Here is a 22,733-nt window from a genome sequence, read left to right as displayed (position 1 = left end):
CAGGTGCATGCCACTACGCCTGGCTAATTTTTGTATTTTTAGTAGAGCCGGGGTTTCGCCATCTTGGCCAGGCTGGTCTAGAACTCCTGACCTCAGGTGATCCGCCTCCCAAAGTGCTGGGATTACAGGCGTGAGCCACTGCGCCTGGCCTCATTTTTGGATAGTTCTATATTCTTATATTATTGGTGTTGCGTTTATTTTGCATAAATGTTAAATGCATTTATATTTACATAAATGTTAAATGCATTTATATTTACATAAATGTAAACTACATTTATATTTACATAAATACATTTGTGTATATGTAATGTATTTATGTAAATGTATTGTAAATACATAAAATACATTTATATTTACATAAAATATCTCTCGACATTGTTGTACATTTTTTACTCAGTAGTATCCTTTCTACGATCTAGCCATGTGACTGAGTGTGCGTCTCATTCATTGATTTTTACCTACTCCACGGCATCCGATGCTCTGTGTCCTCACGTTTGACTGCTTTGGTCCTTTAGTGATGGACACATGCCTGGACTGCTACCCCAGCCAGTGCTGGCATGAACCTCCGAAGATCCCCTGTGGATCTCTGCAGCCTCCGAGCTGCAGTCCCAGAAGGAAGCACACTGTGCCATGGGTAGTTAATTTCTTTTATTTTCTTTCTTTCTTTCTTTCTTTCTTTCTTTCTTTTTTTCTTTTCTTTTCTTTTCTTTTCTTTTCTTTTCTTTTCTTTTCTTTTCTTTTCTTTTCTTTTCTTTCTTTTCTTTCTTTCTCAGTCTTACTCTGTCACCCAAGCTGGAGTGCAGTGGCACCATCTTGGCTCACTGCAACCTCTGCCTCCTGAGTGCAAGTGATTCTCCTGCCTCACCCTCCTGAGTAGCTGGGACTACAGGCATGCACCACCATGCCAGGCTAATTTTTGTATTTTTAGTAGAGGCCGGTTTTCACCATGTTGGCCAAGCTGGTCTTGAACTCCTGGCCTCAAGAGATCCTCCTCCCTCTGCCTCTTGAAGTGCTGGGACTACAGGCGTGAGCCACTGCACCCAGCCATCAGTTAATTTCATTAAGGTCCAGATTGCCTTCCAGTGTGGCATATAGGTTTATACATCTACTAGTGGTGCATACATAATAAGGTTTGCTGTTTCTCCACATTCTCACCAATATAGACATCTTAATTTTTACCAATCTGATAGTTGTAAACTGGTATCGTATTTTATTTTGCATTTCTCAGAATATTGGCAATGTGGATTATCATTTTAGGGACTCATTAGCCATTTCAGTTTCCCCTCTTGTGGCTGCCTGTATTCTTTGCTTTTTTTTTTGAGACAGGGTCTCACTATGTTGTCCAGGCTGGAGCAGTGGTGTAATCAAGGAATACTGCAGCCTCAAACTCCTGAGCTCAAGTGATCCTTCCACCTCAGCCTCCCGAATAGCTGAAACTATAGGGACACACCACCACTCCTGGCTTAATTTTTGTTTGTTTTGAGACTGTTTGTTTTGAGACAGGGGCTCGCTCTGTCACCCAGTCTGCAGAGCAGTGGCACAGTCACGGCTCACTGCAGCCTTTGCCTCCTGGGCTCAAGTGATCCTCCCACCTCAGCGTCCCAAGTAGCTGGGACTACAGGTGTGCACCGCCACACCCAGCTAACTTTTTGTATTTTTGGTAGTGACAGAGTTTCATCATCTTGCCCAGGCTAATCCCAAACTCCTGAGCTCAAGTAATCTTCCCACTTCAGTTTCCCTAAGTGCCAGGATTACAGGGTTGAGCCACTGAACCCGGCGTCATAATAGTCTTAATGTGTTCTATGAGGTTAGTTCCTAAGGGGAAGTGGGAAGGAGTAGAGGAATTTAATGCCCAGCAGCCCAAAGGTGGACTCTAGTATCTGTGACAGGGTGGGCCTGGGCATGCGTGCTTTGTCTCATTGGCCTGGGGTATTTGCAGACACCAGCCATGAAGGAGAGAGAAATGGGCACAACCCCGGCACTTTCCCCTCACACATCCCTGCTGCTGGCTCCCAGCCCCCCTACTCTGGGCTACAGACTTCCCCTACAGCTGTTTGTAATCGCTTTCTGCTTTCCTGGGAGTTCTGTGCTATTTTCTCAGGTCCATCTACCTCATTCTTGCCTCTGGCTTTCCCAGGGTGGTTTCCGGGAACAAGCTGGCAGCCTGTGTTAGATTTCCATTTACTCAAGAGTTGGAATCCATCATATCTGGCTTTAGTGCATAACTTTCAGGTTCATTCACAACATTAAATTGTGTATTAGAGATTACTTTAGGACTCCATTCAAGGCCTTTTTTACCAGTAAAAAGTACTTTATAAAAAAAGTGGCCGGGCGCAGTGGCTCACCCCTGTAATCCCAGCACTTTGGGAGGCTGAGGCAGGTAGATTACTTGAGGTCAGGAGTTCAAGATCAGCCTGGCTAATGTGGTGAAACCCTGTCTCTACTAAAAATACAAAAATTAGCTGGATATCGTGGTGCACACCTGTAATCCCGGCTATTCAGGAGGTTGAGGCGGTGGGGGGCATCACTTGATCCCGGGAGTTGGAGTTTGCAGTGAGCCAAGTTCATGCCACTGCACTCCAGCCTGGGTGACAGAGCAATACTCTGTCTTAAAAAAAAAAAGTTTTTGCTGGGTACAGTGGCTCATGCCTGTAATATCAACACTTTGAGAGGCTGAGGTGGGTGGATTGCTTGGCCAGGGGTTCAAGACCAGCCTGGAAAACTTAGCAAAACCCTTTCTGTATAAAAAATACAAAACAAATTAGTTGGGCATGGTGGCATACACCTAAAGCCATCCTCCCACCTCGGCTTCCCGAGAGCTGCTTGATTGCTTGAGCCCAAGTTCGAGGCTGCAGTGAGCTGTGATGACACCACTGTCCTCTAGCCTGGGCGACAGAATAAGACCCTGTCTCAAAAAAAAAAAAAGTTTCATGTTTGTGGTTTGCACAGATTATATTTCCTGTCTCCCTATAAATATAGCTGATGTCTAGAGCTTTGACTGTCCTTTGGGAGAATGGAATCGTCCTTTAATTCTTTTCTCTCTGTTTTTATAGGAATGATGTATTTAAAATCCACTGGCTGATGGCGGCCCTTCCTTTCACCAAGTCTCTTTCCTTGGTGTTCCACGCAGTATGTATTAGCATTTTGGGGATCATTCATGAAATTACATATAATGCCTGTGTGAGCAGGCAAAAAAAATTTGAAGAAAGGGGATAGATGGGTGGGAAACAGAGAATATATTTCACATAAAGCCTCCTTTTGTCTGGGAGGGCCTGGCCATGCAGGTAAATGATTATCACCTCCCCTCATGTTAGACTTCAGACATCTTCTCATGCTGCTTACAGACCTACGATTTGTCTAGAACACTTATTATTTTCATTTCTTTGTTTTTTGTTTTGTTTTTACCATTTCTAGAGATGAGAGTGCCACCTGCTGACTTGTTTCCGTGACTTTTTTTTTTTTTGAGACGGGGTCTCTCTCTGTCGGCCAGGCTGGAGTGCAGTGGCGATCTGTGCTCACTCAAGCTCCGCCCCCTGGGTTCATGCCATTCTCCTGCCTCAGCCTCCTGAGTAGCTGGGACTACAGGAGCCTGCCAGCACGCCCGGCTAATTTTTTTGTATTTTTAGTAGAGACAGGGTTTCACTGTGTTTGCCAGGATGGTCTTGATCTCCTGACCCTGTGATCCGCCCGCCTCGGTCTCCCAAAGTGCTGGGATTACAGGTGTGAGCCACTGTGCCCGGCCTCCACGACTTTTTTATGTTTCCAAATATTCCCTCATGTTCCTATGTGATATGAAGTTCAATTCAGTATTAGCATATTTATCTGAGAGAAAATTGATGCTATAAAGCTGGAGGCATGAGAATTGAGCTTCAGCTTTGAGTATTTGGAACTTATGCAAATTAAAATGAACCTGCCCAAGGGGGTAAGATCACAACTTCTCCTGTCTGTGGGCCTCCAAGTGCCCATGGAGCACACTTGCAAGGGTGACAAGTCTCTAGACATGTACTCTTTGCTATACTTGAAAGTGCGAAAAGGCAATAATATATCCCGTGACAGCGTTACAAAATGATAATGATTTGGATAATTTCCCATCTGGGTCCAAGTTAAAAGATTCTTTGTGGAGCCATGTAGATAAAGAGTGATTCTGAAATGCAGTTGTTTGATTTCAGATTGACTACCACTACATCTCCTCCCAGGGCTTCCCTATCGAAGGCTGGGCTGTTGTGTACTACATAACTCACCTGTAAGTATGCAGGTCCATGTGAAATACACCATGAAATGACATACAAGACAAGTGGGAGTGGGTAACAACCTGCCCCAAGTTAACCAGCCCTGCCCTCCCGTGGCAGCCTATCTGGGCCTCTGCCATACTAGAGGAGTGTAGCTCATGGGTGGCTGTCCAGACTTGGGAACTCAGGCTTAGCGGCATGCTCCTGCCTCCCTGTGGCCATTGGCTGTTCAGGCTGTGGAGTGCAGAGCTAACTTTGTGTGCCCTGAAGGAAGTGGTGCTCATGTATGATGTATTTCCTAAATTTGGCTGCCCGTCTTTTGTAATAAGCTTGTGAACTCAGAATGAGCTATGCAATCTAACTGGCAGTGAGAGTCTAAAGAGACCTGCTGGTGTCTGTTCCTTGTTTTCTCTTCCAGTTTGAAAGGGGCGCTACTCTTCATCACCATTGCACTCATTGGCACTGGCTGGGCTTTCATTAAGCACATCCTTTCTGATAAAGACAAAAAGATCTTCATGATTGTCATCCCACTCCAGGTAAAGGAACCTTCATCCTGTTTGTCATTTTCTCTCTTGGCACTTAGCAGGGCTCAGCTCCAAGCCTGTATGGCAAGAGGGAGTCAGCTCACCCTGAAACCCCAGCTTCTGTTAGTGGAGGTTGAAGACTGGGATTCTCTTTCTGAATCCTGAATAGACTTCAGGTCATTGCACTGGGAGATGCTTGGCCATCAGTCAGCCACTGGCCTTTGGGCACCTAGATTTTGAGTAGAGAGCTGCTGACAGTGTAGGGAGACACACAGTAACACACAGTACTGTTTTCTCTTCTGCATCATTTGCTTCATAACTAAATGGTGCTGTTGGCGAGGAAGCTCAGAGATGTAGTGATTTTATTAATAAAGTATTTTAAAACCGTGAACTACACCAGTCAGTTTCCACAGGTAGAATATGGTAGTAGACATGAGGGGCAAACATTTCCTAAATCCTTACCATGTTTGGGGCTGAGGACTGAGGCCAGCCTTACAAGGCTATGAGTCTACTGGGGGAGGAGCCTTCTCTTACTGGAAGCAGAACTTGGATGTAAAGAACTTACAATGAACAGAGGTTTTAGCAGGAACGCACAACTACCCTGCTGTGCTTGCCCAGACAGCATCTGCTTGACAGAGTTGTCCCCGTCAGCTGTTCTCACATTTTGGAGCACAAAGTAAATGTGGAAGTTTGGGGGTAGAAGGGGACAACTCCTGAGGCACCCAGATCAGCCCTCCCAACTCTGGCAGAGTTTGCAGCAAAGCTCCTCTCCGAGTTCTGACAGACCTCATCCACCCTCACGTTCAATAATGAGGAACGTGTGTTGACATCTAATGAATGGGACAGGCGAGTTGCTGTGGGTTCCCAAGGAGAGAGTAAGTACTCAAGTTGGAAGGATCAAGGAGGGCTTTGTGACAGAGATGGGGCTGGCCTGAGTGTTGAAAGAAAGGGATGTGACAGAGGCAGTGGCATAGCAGTAGATACACATGACCCTGCTGCCTGCTGAGCAAAACGTGCTGAGGGACTGTGCCGGTCTTTCAGCTGTTGAGCCACCAGGGCCACTTCTTTAGCCAGACTGAGTCCTACAGCCTGGTGAGGTCTTGGAGTTGTGAATGACGGAGCCTGCATTGTCACCTGGCTGCGTGCTCCCCTTCCCTTTAGTAGATTCCCTCATCCCTCTAGAGTCTCCCCCCACCAGCCTGAACTGTGCTGTTGTGGGGCACAGCCTTCCAGGAAGCCAGTCCTGGGCTTCCCTGAAAGACAGACACACACAGTTCCATGGAATACCACTCTGAGAAAATAAGGACATTTAACAAATTAAGAAAGTTATGAGTATTTAGACAATGGAACTAGTCTGGGAGGGGCCTTGAATGTCAGCCTGAAAAGTTAAAACTTTTTGGCCATGGGCAGTGACAGAAAGTTTCTAAGTAAGGAGTAGATGATGTCCATGCAAAATGGTGTTTTAAGAACACTCTTGGCACATTGTTCAACATTGGGAACATTCTGTCTCTCATGTAGTGTGTGAATTAAGGACAAAATGGAATTTTGAATGTAAGATGTGAAAGCCTTTGTTTTCTACTTTGTCTTTTTATTTTTAGACAGTGTCTCACTCTGTCGCCCAGGCTGGAGTGCAGTGGTGATCATGGCTCACTGCAGCCTTGAACTCCTGGGCTCAGGCAATCCTCCTGCCTCAGTCTCCCGAGTAGCTGGGACCACAGGTGCGCACCATCACGCCTGACTAATTTTTAAATTTTTTTTTTTTTTTTTTTAGTAGATGCATGGTCTCACTGTTTTGCCCAGGCTGGTGTCAAACTCCTGGGCTCAAGCAGTCCTTCTGCCTTGGCTCCCCAAAGTTCTGGGATTACGGGTATGAGCCACCACACCCAGCCCTACTTTGTCTTTTTAGATAGAGCCACAGATGCTAATGTTTTGGATAGACAGGGCTTCACGAGCAACGTGGGACAGGGAAGAACCCAGAAGCTGGGTATCAATCGAGATGCTGAAATTTCAGATATTTTTTGCGTTAGTATTAAATGAAGTTTTAGGTAATTTGATTTCTAAGTCCTGTATAGAAAGAGAAATTACACTTAGAGACTTGCTGAATAATAGTACTACAGATTTTACATGCAAAGTGTGGAGGATTACCTTTACAGCAAGTCAGTCAGAGTATTTGGGACCAGGGACTTCTCATAGGGTATACAGGTGGGATGATCATCTCTGCATCCATTCCCAGTGGTAATCTTCAAAAGGATGTATTATAAGTGGTAAATTTCCCTTATGCTCTGCGGCATCTCAGTTTAGCCAGCGGAAGGACTTTTTATAAAGACTTATGCTAAGAGCCTAATAACGGGCCTGAGTATATGAGGCAAAGCCTTACCTTTGGAGGGAGAAGCAGTGTGCAGACACTGGTGAACCTCAGTGGAAGCACTTGCCATGTCCTGTGTGGGGAGGACCTGGACTTGAATGATCCCATGAGCAGCAGTGTGGCCACTCAGCTGTGGGGCTGGAATCAGCTGTTCTCACCGCTCTGGTCTCTGAAAACACAGTTCCATTGTCTGGCACTTAGATGAGTTATTGTCACTGAGCACCAGGGCCTGAAGAGTGTGGGCATTGTGGCTAAATAGGGTGTTAAGTGCCACCTGTCCAGCAGTCCAGCACCTGAGTGACTCCACTGGGTTAGGGGTACCTGAAAAGCAAAGTCCCTGTTATCTACTGCTGCGTAACAAATCACCCCGAAACCCAGCAACTTAAAACAACAGTAACCCTTCATTCTCTCTCTCAGTTTCTGTGGGTTAGGATTCAAGAGTGGCTAGCTGGGTGGGTCTGGCTTGGGTCTTGTGGTCATAGTCACACCATGACTGGGAGCGTCTTGAAGTCTCCACTCGCATCTGTCTTCTGGGCTGAAAAGCTTGCTCAGGTGGGGACTGGGACAGCTGGGGCTCCTGGGGGGTCTTTCCGTCTCTGCATGGTCTGTACAGCAGGGTAGTTTCAGGGTAGCCAAACTTCTTACAAGAAGGCTTAGGGCTCCAAAGGTCCCAAGAGAGCTGGGTGGAAGCTTTACCTACCTTGGAAATCTCACAGCAGCCTTCCATCTTACTGTATTAGAGCAATTACAGGCCTGTCCAGATTCAGGGGGATGGCATAGAGACTCTCCTTGATAGCAGAGTGGCAGAGTTCTGGAAGAGCATGTGGGACCGGAAAGAATGCTGTGGTTGCACATTGCGGGTCTAGAGGCCAAGGTGTACACCCCTCATTGGGGCTGCTAGCGTCGTAACAGTGCTGCACCCATGCTTTGGGACCTCAGCAAATTCTCATGTCTGTAGGTCCTGGCAAATGTAGCCTACATCATCATAGAGTCCACCGAGGAGGGCACGACTGAATATGGCTTGTGGAAGGACTCTCTCTTTCTGGTCGACCTGCTGTGTTGTGGTGCCATCCTCTTCCCAGTGGTGTGGTGAGTAGCTCACAGGGAGGGAGGCCACATGAAAGCTTGGCTGTCAAACCCGACAGCTGAACTGGCCATTCCCAAATTGATCTCAGTCACATGGGATGTGTGTTTAAAAGTACAGCTTTCTGAGTCCCAGACTGACCTGAATCAGCCTCCAGGGGCAGAACCCTGTGTCTTTTTCCAGTTACTCAGGGGATTCTGGTAGAGCTAATCCATCACCATGAGCTGGCTTTTAACAGAGTTCTAAGACAATAGAGAGGAATTGGGAAATGAGAACTTGGTAGTAACTTAAAGTAGCAGCCTGAATTTGTGGTGGTGATAGGGAGTTGGCGAAATCCCATAAACAGCCAGTTCTTGCCAACTTAGGTGGAAAATGAAGAAGTTCATTAACATAAAACTAGTGATAGTTCTCAGCACACAACCATTTTTGATATTTTCAGAATGGATTGCTCCATTCCTGGAAATGGCAGTGTTTAGATGCATAGATTGTGCTTTGGGTCTGTATAAAGAAGTGTTAGTGTCAAGTCAGTGGTTGATGAGAAAATATCCTTATTAAATCACATGCAAAGTGGTGGAAATTCAGAAGACTAGCAGCAATAAAACACTTCACCTTTGGTGATCTGCTTCCATGGCTATTGGAATGCAATTCTTTTGAAATAAATTTTAAAATAGATTTACCCCTGCCTTCAATTAGAAGTGAAGTGCTTCTTCTTTTTTTTTTTTTTTTTAAACCCGAGATGGAGTTTCGCTCTTGTTGCCCAGGCTGGAGTGCAATGGCTCAATCTCAGCCCACTGCAACCTCTGCCTCCCAGGTTCAAATGATTCTCCTGCCTCAGCCTCCTGAGTAGTGGAATTACAGGTGCGTGCCACCATGCCCGGCTAATTTTTTTTTGTATTTTTAGTAGAGACAGGGTTTCGCCATTTTGGCCAGGCTGGTCTCAAACTCCTGACCTCAGGTGATCTACCTGCCTTGCCCTCCCAAAGTGCTGGGACTACAGGCGTGAGCCACCACACCTGGCTGAGGTGCTGCTTATTGCAGTGCCCCATCCAATAAATTAATATTTTTGAGGATCCAGGGGTTTGTCAGTTACTCTCATTATTTATAACGTGGTGCCAGTGGAGAATACTTCTCATTCCAGCCAGTTAGATTCACTCTTCACCCTAATTCCCTCATACATCACACATGATCTAGTATCAGTTCACCAGACAGCTACCAGCATAGAAGAGAGAATGAATGATGCTCCTACCTCAGCCTCCTGGGTAGCTGGGACCACAGGCACACACTACCATACCCAGCCAATTTTTTGGAGACAGGGTTTTGCTATGTTGCCCAGGCTGGTCTCAAACTCCCGGGTTCAAGTGATCTTCCCACCCCAGCCTTCCAAAGTGCTGGGATTACAGGAATGAGCCACCGCATCCGGTGGAGTATGAATGACTCTTCCTTCTCACTGCAGCCTCCTGCAGTCCTGCAGAGGAATTAGTCACTCGGGTATCTATAACATAGGATGTCCAGCATTGTTTCCAGATCGAAAAGAGCGCCTCATTAGGGAACAGAGGTTCATGCCCTACTTTTTTTTTTTTGAGACAGAGTCTTGCTCTGTTACCCAGGCTGGAGTGCAGTGGTACGATTTTGGCTCACTGAAAGCTCCACCTCCCGGGATCACACCATTCTGCTGCCTCAGCCTCCTGAGTAGCTGGGACTGCAGGAGCCCGCCGCCACGCCCGGCTAATTTTTTGTATTTTTTTAAGTAGAGACAGGGTTTCACTGTGTTAGCCAGGATGGTCTTGATTGCCTGACCTCGTGATCCGCCTGCCTACCTCTCCCAAAGTGCTGGGATTATAGGCGTGAGCCACCGCGCCCAGCCAACGCCCTGCTTTTTACACATGCCACTATCAGAACAGTCAAATGTAAGGAACCCCAACAAGCTGTCGAGGTGTAAGCAGCCATTTCCTGCCCCTTGTTAATTACAACACTAATGAGCAGATTCCAAATGGCAAAATTCCTTAAGGTAAATATCCTAAAAATTACTGTGAAATGAAAAAAAGTAAGTACTGGAGAGATGATTCAAGATTAGTAATATTTTTTAGGCCAGGCGGATCATGAGGTCAAGAGATCAAGACCATCCTGGCCAACATGGTGAAACCCCGTCTCAACTAAAAATACAAAAATTAGCTGGGGATGGTGGCGTGCGCCTGTAGTCCCGACTACTCTGGAGACTGAGGCAGGAGAATCACTTGAACCCAGGAGGCTGAGGTTACAGTGAGCCAAGATCATGCCACTGCACCTCAGCCTGGCAACAGAGCAAGACTGTGTCTCAAAATAAATAAATAAATTAATTAATTAATAATAATAATACTTGTAAACATCCCGATTCAGCCAGCATTGCTTCAGGGCCAGCAGTGTACTGGTTAGCTTTCGTGTGGTGGTCCATTCAGTTCTCAAGCAGATAGCTCCTCTCACAGGTGTGCAAATTACGGAGGATTTCAAGAGTAATTGATTTGCTGACAAGAGTGAGTGACAGTGTCAGACCCCAGCTGCCTTCCCTCACACAGCCTGTCTGCCTGTGCCCTGCTTAGCCCTCAGGGTAGTCTCTCCGTTGGTGGCTTTTCATGGTGCCTCCACCTCTCACCTGCGGCTTCTGTAATAATGTTAATGTTCCTCTGCCTGAACCGTAATGATGGTCATTAGTTATCAGCACATCACAGCCCGAAACGGTGTCCCTGGAGGCTGGCATTTTCCAGCAATGTTAAAAATCTCCACTCAATGAGTTTGTATGGAGCTGTATGTTCACAGCTCCTAGACCTAGACTCTAGAAGTCAGCTGGTGACTTTCTTCTTGGGTTTATTCTCTCCTGGTGGCAGGTGAGTTCAGTGATGCTCCATTGTCATGGGAGTGTTGGGTGGGGGGTGGTTGTGGGAGTAAGAGATTAACAGGAGCATTAAATGATGGAGTTTTGTTTTTTCTTCACACTCTGGTCCCTGCTAGACTTACTGCCACAGATTTGGCCAGCAGAGGGCGACTTTACCTCAGGCATGTTGTTTATCAACCATACCCTATTTTAGGAAGAGTGCTCTAAAGTGATCTAGTCCAACCTTTCAGCATATAATTGAGGAATTCAGTCTCAAGTTACTAGAGCTGCAAATAGAGAGGAGTGCAGATTTGCCAGCTAACTTTTTGTTCTCTAAATGTTTATTTTTAGGTCAATCAGACATTTACAAGAAGCATCAGCAACAGATGGAAAAGGCAAGTTCCCTCGTGCTCATTTTGTGTTGCTCAGCTTGCTCTCAACCCACGTGCTGGGGCACTGCAGAGGCGTGGAGACAGCCTGTGGCCTCTAGATGCTGTCTTCCTGGGAGGCGAGCTAGGGGAGGCCTGGGGCCCACTTCGTGAGAGCAGCCAGGGGTGGTTTGAAGAAGGAGGTGTTGAGTCAGTTGTATAAGGAGGAGGTTGGGGGTGACTGCTGCTTATTAAGATGATTCATTTCATTTCCACTCATGATTGTGATTTTCACCTTCTCAAAACTGAGTCAGGGAGAGAAAATCTTGTCTTGGAAGGGCCAGATAACACTTCACTGTGAGAACAGGAGGGATAATGGATTGGAGATGGCTATGTGTAAAGCAGCCCTGCCTGCTGATTTAACACACTTTCAAAATAGATGTGTCGGTATTCATTTAAAGCGAGACTCTGATGACAGAAGGAACCTTGAAAACTACCTGATATTGACATGGTTGTGCCCTTTATAGCCCTTTTACATCTCCTTGATTTTCCAGTTATGCCTCCTAAATCAGAAGAGAAGCTGCAAAGAAAATGTTTTGTGTGGTTCTGGGCTTATTTGAATAATGTTCATGACCACAGGCTGCCATGGCACAAGTGGGAATTTCAGACCACAAGGGTTTAAGGAGCACTGCGGTCTCTCTGAAAGCTCAGAACGGTCTCTGGATCCATGGTATCATACACTCAGTGTGGATATTAACATTCTTTAAGGCAGGTTATGAATAGTAAATAGGTTTTTGTTATTAATAAAATTTTGTTGCTGACCCTATTTCTGATTATAAAGCCAATGTAGCTTCATTTTAGAAAATTTGGAAAATGCGTAGTAGCTGTAAATCTTATTTCATCAATCTGGTATACAACTAATAACACATTATTTATTTAAGTTGAATTAAACATGACTTTGAGGCTTCAAGCCAGGGTCAGCCCTAGGTTGTTATTTAGGGCACAATTTTCTGGAGGATCTCGCCAGTTTGGGCCTGGAACAGATAGTACGGCATTCCTGCTGTCCAGGCTCAAGTAACTTTTGCTCCTGGGAAGCCTGTGTGCAAGTCTCACCCAGGCTAGGAGCCTTGGTCAGTGCTCAGAGGCCAGTAAGGCCCACTCAGCTTCTATGACCTGCACCAGCCTTTGTTTTGTTTTCTTTCTAGTCCTGGGAATAGCCCTTCTCTAATTTCTCATTTTTTTCCCTCAAAGATACCAGGTTCCCTTCTTTTACCTCTGGAGTATCCTCTTGTGATAGGTTCTTTTCAGTGGGTTTAAGCAGGAGTCACAGAGCTTTTGCTTCTAGCCTGGCTACATAGCCTTTCTTGGAGCCCAGTAAAGCACCCTGCCATCAGTAGAAGAACCCAAGGTAGAAAGTACAAATCCACCTCTGGGAATAACTGGGGATATTCTTTTTGTTTTTTTTTTTTTTTTTCTTTGAGATGGAATTTTGCTCTTGTTGCCCAGGCTGGAGTGCAATGGTGCGATCTCTGCTCACTGGAGCCTCTGCCTTCTGGGTTCAAGCGATTCTCCTTCCTCAGCCTCCCAAGTAGCTGGGATTATAGGTGCCTGCTACCACACTCGGCTAATTTTTGTGTTTTTAGTACAGATGGGGTTTCACCACATTGGCCAGGCTGGTCTCGAGCTCCTGACCTCAAGAGATCCACCTTGCCTCGGCCTCCCAAAGTGCTGGGATTACAGGTGTGAACCACCATGCCCAGCCTGTTTGGGGATATTCTTGTCCTTATTTTTCTTTTATCCATGTTATATAAGAAGATAGTTTTATTGTATTTGTAACTTGGTGAACAGGTAGGCTTTTTCTTATTTTAATATATCGCGATGAAACCATTTAACTTTATTATCTTGTAAACTTCTGTATTTCTCATTGGTTCTTCCGGCTGTTTGGCTAAAAATGTGTAAAAATCCCAAGGGCAGTGTTTTTTGTTGGCGAGGCTTACCTGTGTGTTTCTCCTTGCTCAATCCTGCCCCTTGATGAAATCCTCCCTTCTTCGCGTCCTCCCCGGCCCCTGCTTTGTCCTCCTGACTCTTCAGTCCTCCATCTCGCTTTAGCAAGTGTGGGGTGGCTGTGGTGACTGCCGCTGGGACAATTTATTCCACCTGAGGTTGGTTGGTAGCTGAGGATCTTAGTAAGGTGCTCTGTCTGGAGTAGATGGCACAGTAGGTGAGGCAGCGCAGGGTCAGCATTGTCCCCCAGCATCTGTAGTAAAGGGTAACTTCCTTTAACAGGAATGCTTTTGTCATGGCCTGAGCACACAAGGCAGTTTCTCATTTTTTCCACCAGGTGACAGCATGGGACCTCTTCAGCAGAGAGCGAAATCTAAGAGCAGGAAGTCGCATAGAAGTCGCATAGGTAAACCAGGGTTCACATTCCCCATTCTTAGGAAGACATCTGCTAAGGAAGCACCCATTTCTCATCAGCAAATATCACAAATCCTCTGAAAGAGGGACAGAGCAGATTAGAACGAGATTGTCATTTTGGTTCATGGTCTTTTCCCTGAATTGATTGAGGCTGTGAAATGCTTTTGGGCATCACTCCGTACCCTTAAAAATGGTTACGCTTGCGACACTGCCAGAGCCAGAGCAGCCATGTTCCCAGCTGGAGCCTCCCCTGCTGAGAGGTCTCCAGAATGGCCTTCTGTGCTGGAGCCGACCTCGGGTGTGACTGCAGGGCAGCTATGTGCTATGGAGCTTGCAGGAAAGCGGGAGTGAGCACGCTGCTAGTCGCTGGTTCTGAGATCTGTGGCCCCATCGGCCTCTGTGCCCCCATCGGCCTCTGTGCCCCCATGGTTCACTTCTCCTGAGATCTGGAGGCGACTGGGAGCACAAAGGCCATGGACAATAATGTCTCCTATTAGATTTGGAAGCTTTGCTGGATAGAGCCTGACATTCTGTTTCCTGTTCTCAGGCTCATTATTCCGGTGACTCATTTCATGGCCTTGACAGTAACTTGGGCTTTTATTTTTTTTAATTTAAAGTTTTTGTAGAGATGAGGGCTCACTGTGTTGCCCAGGCTGGTCTTGAACTCCTAACCTCAAGCCATCCTCCTGCCTCATGGGGCCTCCCAAAATGCTGTCATTACAGGTATGAGCCACTTCATCTGGTCACTTTGGGCTTAAGAATCTCATTTTTAGACCAGGCATGGTGGCTCATGCCTGTAATCCTAGCACTTTGGGAGGCCGAGGCAGGAGGATTGCTTGAGGCCAGGAGTTTGAAACCAGCCTGGGTGACATAGTAACATCCCGTCTCTACCAAAAACCATACAAAAAACTATGGCAGACCAGCCTGGGCAACATGGCAAAACCCCACCTCTACAAAAAAATACAAAAATTAGCCAGACTTGATGGCACACACCTGTAGTCCCAGCTACTTGGGAGAGTGAGGTGAGAAGATCACTTGAGCCCAGGAGATCAAGGCTACAGTGAGCTGAGATTGTACCACTGCACTCCAGCTTGGGCAACAGAGCCAGACCCTATCTCAAAACAACAAAAGCCACTATGGCAAAGAATCTCATTTTTAGTTTAGATGCAGTCCAGGCCCAGTAATTGCAAGTGAGAGAAATGCTATTTGTAGTTTTTCATCCTGCATTTGGGGTGAATATAGCTTTCAGAGAGTGTTTTTTTGGCTTTTATTTCTTTGTCTCTGGATTCCTTTTGACCAAACCTGAGGGAAATCTAAAGGAAAGCATTGAGGCCGAAGCTGCCCACTGTCCTTTAGCTATGTCTTTGTCTCTCCTGTCACACGCTGTGGCTTCTCTCAGGTCCTTGGTCACCGAGACTCACAGCTGTACTGCATCCTCTGAGAGGGAGCTTAATTGAGTCTCGCACAGACACACCTAGCGCTGGCTCCACTCTGTCTTGCCTGCCAAGATTTACTGGCTCTGACTGCCCTTGAGCCCGCATTCCCATTGCCTTCTCTTTCTCCAGTGTCATTACCTTATAGGACTGGTGTCGAGATACACACTGTAAATTTAATTAATAGTCTCTGCTGCTGACCATCCTTTTTTTGGCCTTGTGTTTCTGAGAAAAAGTCAGAAGATATATTCTGAAGAGCCTTAGCTTTCATGTGAGCCTCAGAAGTATTTAAATAATCCCGATTGGCTGGCTGCAGAGTTGAGGGAGGAATGGCTTCGTTCCGAGGTGCCGCCATGCTCTGAAAGGAGCCGCGGCCATGCAAGGCATTTGTTAGGGCAGCGGTTCTCAAGGGGGTCCTCAGGATCTAAACTGTTTTCAGAATCATACGGTATGAGTCTCTTGTACTGTTGACATTGCCTGATGGTGAAAAGCAATGATAGGTAAAATTGCCGGCACCCTCACGTGATTCCAGGCTGTGGCACCAGACTCTACTAGTAGCCCCTGCATTCTTTACTGTCACCTACTCACGGGGGGCAAAAAAGGCTCATATGAGTTAAGAATGGTCTTGATATAATAAAATTGTTCACGTGATTAAATCTCAACCCTTGCCTTTTAATGTTCTGTGAGACAGCATGGGAGGGGTGCACACAGCACTGCTGCTGGACCTGAAGTGTGATGGGTGTGGCCTTGAGGGAAAGCACATGTGCACTTGTCTGAATTGCAACCTGAACTAGCTGCTTTTATTTTATTTTTTGTTGTTGTTTTTTATTTATTTATTTGAGACAGGGTCTTGCACTATTGCCCAGGCTGGAGTCCAGTGATATAATCTTGGCTCACTGCAGCCACAGTCTCAGCCTCCTGGGCTCAACTGATCTTCTCACCCTAGCCCTCACAGTAGCTGGGACTACAGGCGTGTGCTGCCATGCCCAGCTAATTTTTGTATTTTTTGTAGAGATAGGATTTTGTCATATTGCCCAGGCTGGTCTCAAACTCCTGAGCTCAAGTGATCCATCCGCCTAGGCCTCCCAGAGTACTGGGATTATAGGCATGAGCCACTGTGCCTGACCAAGCTGCTTTTATCTGGAAGAATGACTGTTATGGTGACACAGACTTGGGTTTTTGGTGGACATTTTCTTGAAAATGAACAAAGTGAACATATTCCTCAACAAAAACAACTAACAGTATTTGTTGCTAGTGATAAAGGAAAACTTGTATTTATCCCTGTAAGCCTGACAGTTTCCTAACTACTGACAGTTTCCCAGTTCTTTTTTTTTTTTTTTTTTTTTTCCCTTGAGTCAGGCTGGAGTGCAGTGGCACAATCTCAGCTCACTGCAACCTTGACCTCCTGGGCTCGAGTGAGCCTCCCACTGCAGCCTCCGGAGTAGGTGGGACTACAGGTCTTTGCCACCACTCCCGGCTAATTCTTGTATTTTTTGTAGAGACAGGGTCTCACTTTGTTGCCCAAGCTGGTCTCAAACTCTGACCTCAAGTGATCCGCTCACCTTGGCCTCCCGAAGTGCTGGGATTATAGGTGTGAGCCACCATGCCCGGCCAGTTTCCCAGTTCTTATAAGACTTCTGATGTAAGCAGAGGTGATATTAACAATGTGATTTTTTAGGAATTCTGTAATAAAATGTTTCTGTATCTGGGAGATCTACATAACACACTGAAACGGTGTCTTCCACCTGGCCAGTGCAGGATGTTCCAGTCATGCACTGGGGTAAAAGCTCTGCTGAAAGTGCAAGATGGACCAGGGGAGTTTATTAATGTAAGAGTGTGGAAAGTTCATTGATACATTTCAGATTCCCCACCTCCCTCATCTTTAGAAGCAATCTCTTGTCAGGCTTTAATGTAGAATCACAGACTATTCACAGTAATCTGAAAAGGCCTATATCTATCTGTATGGGGCCAGATTTTCTTCATATATTTTAACCGAATACTCCCTCACAGCAAGTTGAATGCTGATTGAATCAAATATGAGGACCCAGCTGCATCTTATTAAGCTAGACATTAAAGAGAATTACAAAAATAATTCCACTCTTCTCATTCTTCTTTTTTTAGAAAAGAGGTTTTTTTTTTATTTTGGGGCCAGGCAAAGTAGCTTATGCCTGTAATCCCAGCCCTTTGGGAGGCAGAGGCAAAGGGATCAGTTGAGGTCAGGAGTTCGAGACCAGCCTGGCTAACATGGTAAAACCCTGTCTCTACTAAAATTACAAAAATTAGCTGGGCATGGTAGCACACACCTGTAATCCCAGCTACCCAGGAAGCTGAGGCAGAAAGATTGCTTAAACCTGGGAGGTGGAGGTTGCAGTGAATTGATATCGTGCCACTGCACTCCAGCCTGGGCCACGGAGTAGGACTCCATCTCAAATATATATATATATATATATATATAAATTTTAGAGACAGGGTCCTGTGTCATGCAGGCTGGAGTGCAGTGGTGTGATCATAGTTCATTGTAACCTCGAACTCCTAGGCTCATGTGGTCTTCTCATCTTAGCCTCCCAAGTAGCCGGAATTACAGGCATGCACTACCATGCCTCACTAATTAAAAAAATTTTTTTCGTGGAGATGGAGTCTCACTATATTGCCCAGGCTGATCTTGAACTCCTGGCCTCTAGCTGTCCTCCTGCCTCAGTCTCCCAAAGGGCTGGGATTACAGGTGTGAGCCACTGGACCCATCCTGTTTTACTTTCTGATCCATATTTGTAGATGTAATCATATTAACAAAAATCTTGGGGTCTTAGGGAATTTTTAAAAGTGTGAAAAGGTCTTCAGACCAAAAGATGGAGAACTGTTGTGTTAGAAATGAGGCTTGTTGAGTCTCTCATGGACATGGGGATGTGAAGTTGAGTGAGAGTCTGTCTGGTTCTTCTCTTCCTTTGCCTATTGAGCTTATTCCAGACTTAGTTGGCCAGATTCTTGTGGTTATTTAAGATGTCTGTTAGCCCAGGGCAGCTTATGCCAAAGAACTCTGTTATATTTGGGTGTGTTCATATAAACAGACCTAACAAGAAACCTACTAGGGAAGACAAGAAGAGAAATAATCACTGCGTGTATCATGGCTGCAATTCATGTTTATATATTTAATTCTTATTTTTCATCCTTGCTTTCCTTTTCCTATTGGTGGTTTTTATCCCTTTGGGGAATAATAGACCTATTTGAGAATCTAGTGAGAGATACTACCGACTTTCCCATGTCTATAAAATTTTCCATGTAATATCATGAGATTCATGGATCCCAGATTTAATAACCTCTTCTTTAGATTAATTTAAATCATCTTATTACCCTTCTGCAGTGATTTGGATAGGAACACACCAGCCTCATTATGATGTGAGACTTACCCGGAAGGACTCATTCCCAGGAAAGACCCTCTTCCCTTTTTCTGCTTTTTTTTTCTCTTGCTTTCTCTTTTCTATCACTTCCACTGGAATCAACCTCAAAGAGCAGTTCTGCTCTGTTCTTTTTTGTTTTCTTTTAAAAAAAAAATAGGCCAGGCACGGTGGCACTCACCTATAATCCCAGCACTTCGGGAAGGCGAGGTGGGTGGATTGCTTGAGGCCAGGAGATTGAGACTATCCTGGCTAACAGGGTGAAACCCCGTCTCTACTAAAAATACACAAAATTAGCCGGGCGTGGTGGTGAGCGCTTGTAGTTCCAGCTACTCGAGAGGCTGAGGCAGGAGAATGGCGTGAACCTGGGAGGCGGAGCTTGCAGTGAGCTGAGATTGCGTCACTGGACTCCAGCCTGGGCAACAGAGTGAGACTCCGTCTCAAAAAAAAAAAAATTAGCCAGGCGTAGTGGTGCACACCTGTAACCCCAGCTACTTGGAAGGCTCAGGTGATCTGCCTGCCTCGGACTCTCAAAGTGCTGGGATTACAGGCATGAGCCACTGTGCCTGGCCAATGTGTGTTTTTTATTAAGCTGGTTTAATACAGTGATTTTAAATTTCTTTAATCACCAAAACCCTCTTGTCATTACTTTTCGTTAGCAGATTGCACTCTATTCCTGTGATGCCATCAACCGAGTCACAGCTTCTGATGAACATTATGATATAATCCATTAACCAGTGGTACCACTCTCAGTTCATTTAAGCTGTACCCAAGAGCAGAGGCCTCTCATATCATCCGGCTGAGAGGCAGTCTTGTCTTGGACACATTGCCAGGCTTTTTTTAGGCCTTTAAAGTGTTAGGAATCTAGTACTTCAGGGGACCCACAGCCTCCCAGAGGACCTGGTTAGTGGTCTGAGGTGGCAGACCCTCCCTGGACCTGCCTGGGCCTGGTTCTTCTGCCTACTGGTGTTAACATGCATGTGCTTTCCATGTGTCTTGAGACATTGTTGAGAACCACCAACTCTTCTCAATTGACGACTGCAGTATTTAGGGAAGGTCAGATTCTCTTGCTGAGAAGGTTCTGCCTGCTATTAACCAGCCTTTGTCATCAAGCACTGGGAAGTCTGACCTTCATTCTTGCCTAACTCGCTGCTGTGATTGTGTGCAGTGGACAGGAGGGGTGGGCGGTAGTGTGCGCCTCAGCCCAGCTGCAGCGTTGCGTCCCAAGTCTCACTGGCATAGCTCACAGCATTGCGGCTGCAGGTTGCGACTGGCAGAGAAACAGGAGAGACTGACGGGAGCTGAGTCTGAGATCAGCATGGCCCTCTGCACACCACCCTCTCGCAGGGCCTTTGGCGCACTGTGGTTCTAGAATCGAAGGTAAATAGGAGCTGGAAACCTAACAGGCTTGGCAGCAGCGGTCTTTATCAGAGCTAACTTTCCCGGTGTTGTGTGTGGTCTTTAGTGCTCTCAGGAGCTATTTCTGCTGCTTTCATTGATGCTTTTTATTTATCATTTAAGATATAATTTTGTTTACAATAATATGCACAGTCCTTAACTATTCAGTTTGATGACTTTTCCTATCTCCTGGGTCATTGCTTCAAATGTATATTGCAAATGTTTTTTTGTTTTTTGAGACAGACTTCTGCTCTTGTTGCCTAGGCTGGAGTGCAATGATGTGGTCTCGGCTCACTGCAACCTTTGCCTCCTGGGTTCAAGCAATTCTGCCTCAGTCTCCCAAGTAGCTGGGATTACAGGCATGTGCCACCATGCCTGGCTAATTTTTGTATTTTTATTAGAGACGGGGTTTCACCATGTTGGCCAGGCTGATCTTGAATTCCTGACCTCAGGTGATCCGCCCACAGTGCTGAGATTACAGGTGTGAGCCACCGTGCCCAGCCAGAAATACATTTTTGATTCATTTTCACATGACTCAACATTTTGAAGATCAAAGAATTTCATTCTCTGTGTAGTTGTTCTTGGCCACTCGCAGCCTTTCCCATACTTGCTCCTGATATGGTCTTTGAGTGGGATTAGTGGGATCTTTTCCTAGTGGAGGCCAGAGGACAGCTCGTGAACTAAGCCCTCCCCAGAAGGGACATTTCAGGCCAGTGTGGTCCCAGGTCAGCCCATGGCCTGCGTCCTTTGGTGCCTTTCTGGTGACTGAGAGAAGCTGATCAGCCAGACTTTCAGGCCTGTGCCTGACCACAAACGGGGGACGCTCCTCTGTCCCCCATGCTGAGCGAGCTGAATGGAGCCCAGGACATAAGCAGATTGTGGAAATGTTGAGACTCAGAGTAAGTCTGAGGTACTCTTAACGCCAGCCGGGCTGTCCGTCATCTTTATTTCTTTAATTTTTGTGTTTGACTCAAAATTCCCTCTGAAGCACAGCAGAGAGGAAGCAGACAATGAGGATGAAGAGTAGGTGGGGGTGTTTCTAGGCTCTGAGGCTGTCCTTCCACTCAGGGAAGGATTGTTTTAGAAATTTTTCACCCTTTAAGTGGCTGTTGTGGGCCTTTGCTTCTGTGTGTCCCATAAATCGTATGGTATAAACTCCTTAGAAAGGATTACTGCCTGCTCTTGGGCATTGCCCAGCCTTTTGAGTCATGACTGCCACGTCCTGAACTAATTGTCCTGAACTGTGTCGTCCTAAAGTCACTAGTGGACTTTAAGGTTATGAACTGCCTATCACTTAGCATGAAGCGTAGGTGTTAAGAGCTTGGTCCTTGGAGGGAGGTGGGCTTGAGTTTGCATATTGGCTTCTCCACTTACAAGCTGGGTGACTTTGGTCATTTACTAAACTTCTCCAGGCCTGAATGTGTCAGGCCTGCTTCCCCCACAGAGGCCATTGTGAGATGAAGCATGAGAGGTGCCCACCCCAGCCCCTGGCACATGGTGATGACTCAGTTGATGGCAATGACCAGTGCTGTTGTTTTTGTCCTTGTCACAGTTCCAGGATCCTCCTGGGAAGTCAGCTGGGAAGGAGGGGATAATCTGTCTCCTTGCCGGCCTTCTTAGTTCCTCTTTCACTTAGAGGGGAGAGGGGACCACCTAGGGCAGGGACAGTGCCTCCTGTGCACTCTAGGGGGCGTTGCTCTTCTGTTGCTGAGTCAGGGAGAGTATTGACTTGTTGGGCACTTGCAGGGGCTGTGGTATTTCCTGCCTCAGTGGGCACTTGTCCTGTTCTCATCAGTAAGAAGGACTTACCAGAATGGAGTGTCATGGTCATTTTCCTGAGAGTGAGTTGGAGGTAGAGGAACCCACAGGACAGGAGGTCAGCCTTACAGGACCCCCACGACCAGGTGGACATGACACCCTCCCCCACCCCCATCCCCTCCTTCCCTCTCCCCTGTAGAGGTTTCAGAATGTTCATAGCTTGGCCTGATTCCATAAGATGAGCGGGGGCGGCCTATACTTAAAGCTCTTCGGGTGATTCTGTTGTTCACCCCCATTAAGAACCATTGCTACAAAGGAATTCTGCTACACATGAGGAGTTCGATGCCTGGAGACGGAGGCGGCAGGCCAAGGGCAGGCACACCAAGCTGGGATGGGGCAGGGCTGGAAGGCAGGCCTCCTACCTGGGGCCCTGTTTCTCTTCCCACACTCATTCTTCACCATATTTGCTGCTCCTAATGGTGAGGTCAGAAATGCCCGCCCAGCCTTGGTGAGCCTTCACTCCCACAGAAGCCCAACACCCAGCCTGCCACAGTCCGGTGAGCAGCAGGCTGTCGGTGTTCCTAAGTCAGGGAAATCTTTGGAAGAACAGTGGAGGGAGGCGTGGGACCCCAGGCTGCAACCTGCCGCCTGGCTGCTCACTGCATCATGCTGGTTTCACCCTGCTCAGAGCGGGCTCAGCCCCTGCTCGGCGTCCTGACTCATCCTGTGCATATGGCAGCGCTGCTTGCAGGAGAGCCCAGGCGCCCTGGCAGCCCCCAGGTCCCCATTTGTTCCAGTTTTACTTACTGGATTCTTGCCAGAGGTGGCAGCCGCCGTGACACAGTATATGCTACATTTGGTATTGGGCTAATCCTATATGATACAAACACTGTCATGGCAAGTAGCCAACTGCTCA

The 22,733-nt window shown here is 46.6% G+C and overlaps 1 protein-coding gene across 2 annotated transcripts in view; it reads left to right on the top strand.

Annotated features, from left to right (window-relative positions):
* GPR107 (G protein-coupled receptor 107) overlaps window positions 1-22,733 on the top strand; it is an 84,419-nt gene that overhangs the window by 40,875 nt on the left and 20,811 nt on the right. The window contains exons 10-15 of one of the 2 annotated variants that reach the window (XM_026457160.2): window positions 3,054-3,129; window positions 4,170-4,243; window positions 4,648-4,765; window positions 8,077-8,207; window positions 11,402-11,445; window positions 13,760-13,828. In XM_026457160.2, coding sequence (XP_026312945.1) covers window positions 3,054-3,129; window positions 4,170-4,243; window positions 4,648-4,765; window positions 8,077-8,207; window positions 11,402-11,445; window positions 13,760-13,828 — 512 coding nt within the window. The remainder of the gene's footprint in view (window positions 1-3,053; window positions 3,130-4,169; window positions 4,244-4,647; window positions 4,766-8,076; window positions 8,208-11,401; window positions 11,446-13,759; window positions 13,829-22,733) is intronic. The other variant, XM_026457161.2, reaches the window with a different exon arrangement.

The sequence above is a fragment of the Piliocolobus tephrosceles genome, chromosome 14 (genome assembly GCF_002776525.5).
Source record: "Piliocolobus tephrosceles isolate RC106 chromosome 14, ASM277652v3, whole genome shotgun sequence".
NCBI lineage: Eukaryota > Metazoa > Chordata > Mammalia > Primates > Cercopithecidae > Piliocolobus > Piliocolobus tephrosceles.
This window is presented reverse-complemented; position numbering and strand designations above follow the sequence as displayed.